This window comes from Rhagoletis zephyria, unplaced genomic scaffold (assembly GCF_001687245.7).
Source record: "Rhagoletis zephyria isolate East Lansing unplaced genomic scaffold, Rhagoletis_zephyria_1.1 Rzeph_scaffold_54311, whole genome shotgun sequence".
NCBI lineage: Eukaryota > Metazoa > Arthropoda > Insecta > Diptera > Tephritidae > Rhagoletis > Rhagoletis zephyria.
Window position 1 is genome coordinate 1 of NW_016211364.1, and position 1,860 is coordinate 1,860.

The following is a 1,860-nucleotide window of genomic DNA, read 5'->3' on the forward strand; positions in this document are numbered from 1 at the left end:
TGACTACAAAGGTCCATCTAGTAATTAGAGCGAGAAGAAAGATTTTGAAACTGCCTTATATGAAGAATTGCCTTTAAATGTTGTTCATAAGGCAGCCGAATGTCAGAAGATAAAGCGAGAAAGCTGTTTTATTACACCAGATGTTTATTGCGCCATGAGTTGAGACGACGATATTTAATACCTGCGCCGGGTATATAAAATTCGGTTTCCCCCGAACTTATATTTGTTTACTAGNAATTTTTCTTAATTAATAAAAGCTAATTTCATTAAGTAGTTAAAATAGTGTTACTAACATTACAGATGCCTATCCTACCGAAGGTCCATTGGTGCTCGTCGCTCCCGAGCTAACAAATCCCAGCAAGGTGAGACTTCTACACTTTCCCAATGGTGCCGTGCTCGTGAACTCGGAAGTCAATTTCATAATCAAACGCAATGGTGTGAAAGGCAATTTTGAAGTTAAGGTGAGGTCTTACACCAAAAAATCTTTACATTTACCGCTTCATTCCAAGATTTATGATTTAACCCACCAGATAAGTTCAAAATAAAATGCGCCCATTCCTTCCCGTTGCAGGTCGAAAGTCCATCTGGCATAAATAGTGTGATGCCTCTACAAATACTTGATCCTGAACGTTTGAATGTCAACTTTAATCTAAATGAGGCGGGCCTCTATAAAGTACACATCAAATGCAATTCCGTGCCATTACCCAAATCACCGTTTATCATAATTTCCATTTGTGGAGAAGCTGAGGGCAATGCTCGCAAAATGGAATGTAAGTTGACTGACCATAATGATATTTTTTTTGTTTTTGTTTTTTTTTTCGCAAACTAATAAGCTCTAAACAATTTTTCTAAACCACCTATTTAGTGCCCATTTTCAAATCAGATGCCAATTGCGTGACCCATCGCGGACTTGGCCTAACACACATTTCTCTCGATGACCGGAACGAATTTACTGTTGATGGCTCGGCGGCGGGCAACAATATGCTGTTCGTTGGCATATTCGGACCGAAAGGACAGTGCGATGAGGTTGTCATTAAGCATATGGGAAATAATGTTTATAAAATTACATATGAGGTGCGTGATCCAGGCAATTATCTCGTAGTGGCCAAATGGGGCGAAGAGCATATACCCGGTTCGCCATTCCAATTGAGTGCAAATTAATGTGAGAGCATAATCGCAAACATATACAAATTACGTGCTTACATTTGTATGTACATATGTAGTTGCCATTATTTCCGTGCCTTTCCTATACTTCAGTATGTTTACCAATTATATCTTTGTACTTAATCTAATTTTAGTGAATTAATGTTCTCTTCAGTAGATATGTATTTAAATAAAAATAAATGCATCAAAATTTAATAGTTAGTAAAAAGTAAACAAATAAAATAAATTTTATGTTTATCCTATAAATGAGAATTTTTCGTTGTTTTGCAATTACACTTCTTATTTGGCGCTGTAACCGCCCAAGCGATTTTCGCCGAGTTTAACAAACCACGCCAGTCGTTTCTCTTCTGTGCCAACTGACGCCAATTGGAAATGCAAAGTGAAGCCAAGGCCTTCTCCACCTGGTCTTTCCATCGCAGTGGGGGCCTCCCTCTTCCTGTGCTACCACCAACGGGTTCCGAGTTGGAGCGTCGGTGTCCATTCGAACGACATGGCCAAGCCAGCGGAGCCGCTGTATTTTAATTCGCATCATTCCATCGTCTGCGGCACTCGCCATCGCCAACGCGTAAAGGCCCGTAAGTCTTCCACAAAATCTTTCTCTCGAATACTTCAAGAGCCGCCTTATCGGATGTAGTCATTGTCCATGCTTCTGTGCCATATACCAGTGATGAGTAGAGTCCGACCGTTTTATCGGCA

General features: G+C 40.1%; 1 protein-coding gene across 1 annotated transcript; it reads left to right on the forward strand.

Annotated features, from left to right (window-relative positions):
* Positions 1 to 278: 278 nt before the first annotated feature.
* On the forward strand, positions 279 to 1,361 carry LOC108356117 (filamin-A-like; the record flags this gene model as incomplete). The annotated part of the gene is made up of 3 exons (XM_017607250.1): positions 279 to 461; positions 572 to 770; positions 866 to 1,361. Coding segments are annotated over 3 exons (678 nt in total), but the record flags the coding sequence as incomplete, so codon positions are not given.
* Positions 1,362 to 1,860: the final 499 nt, after the last annotated feature.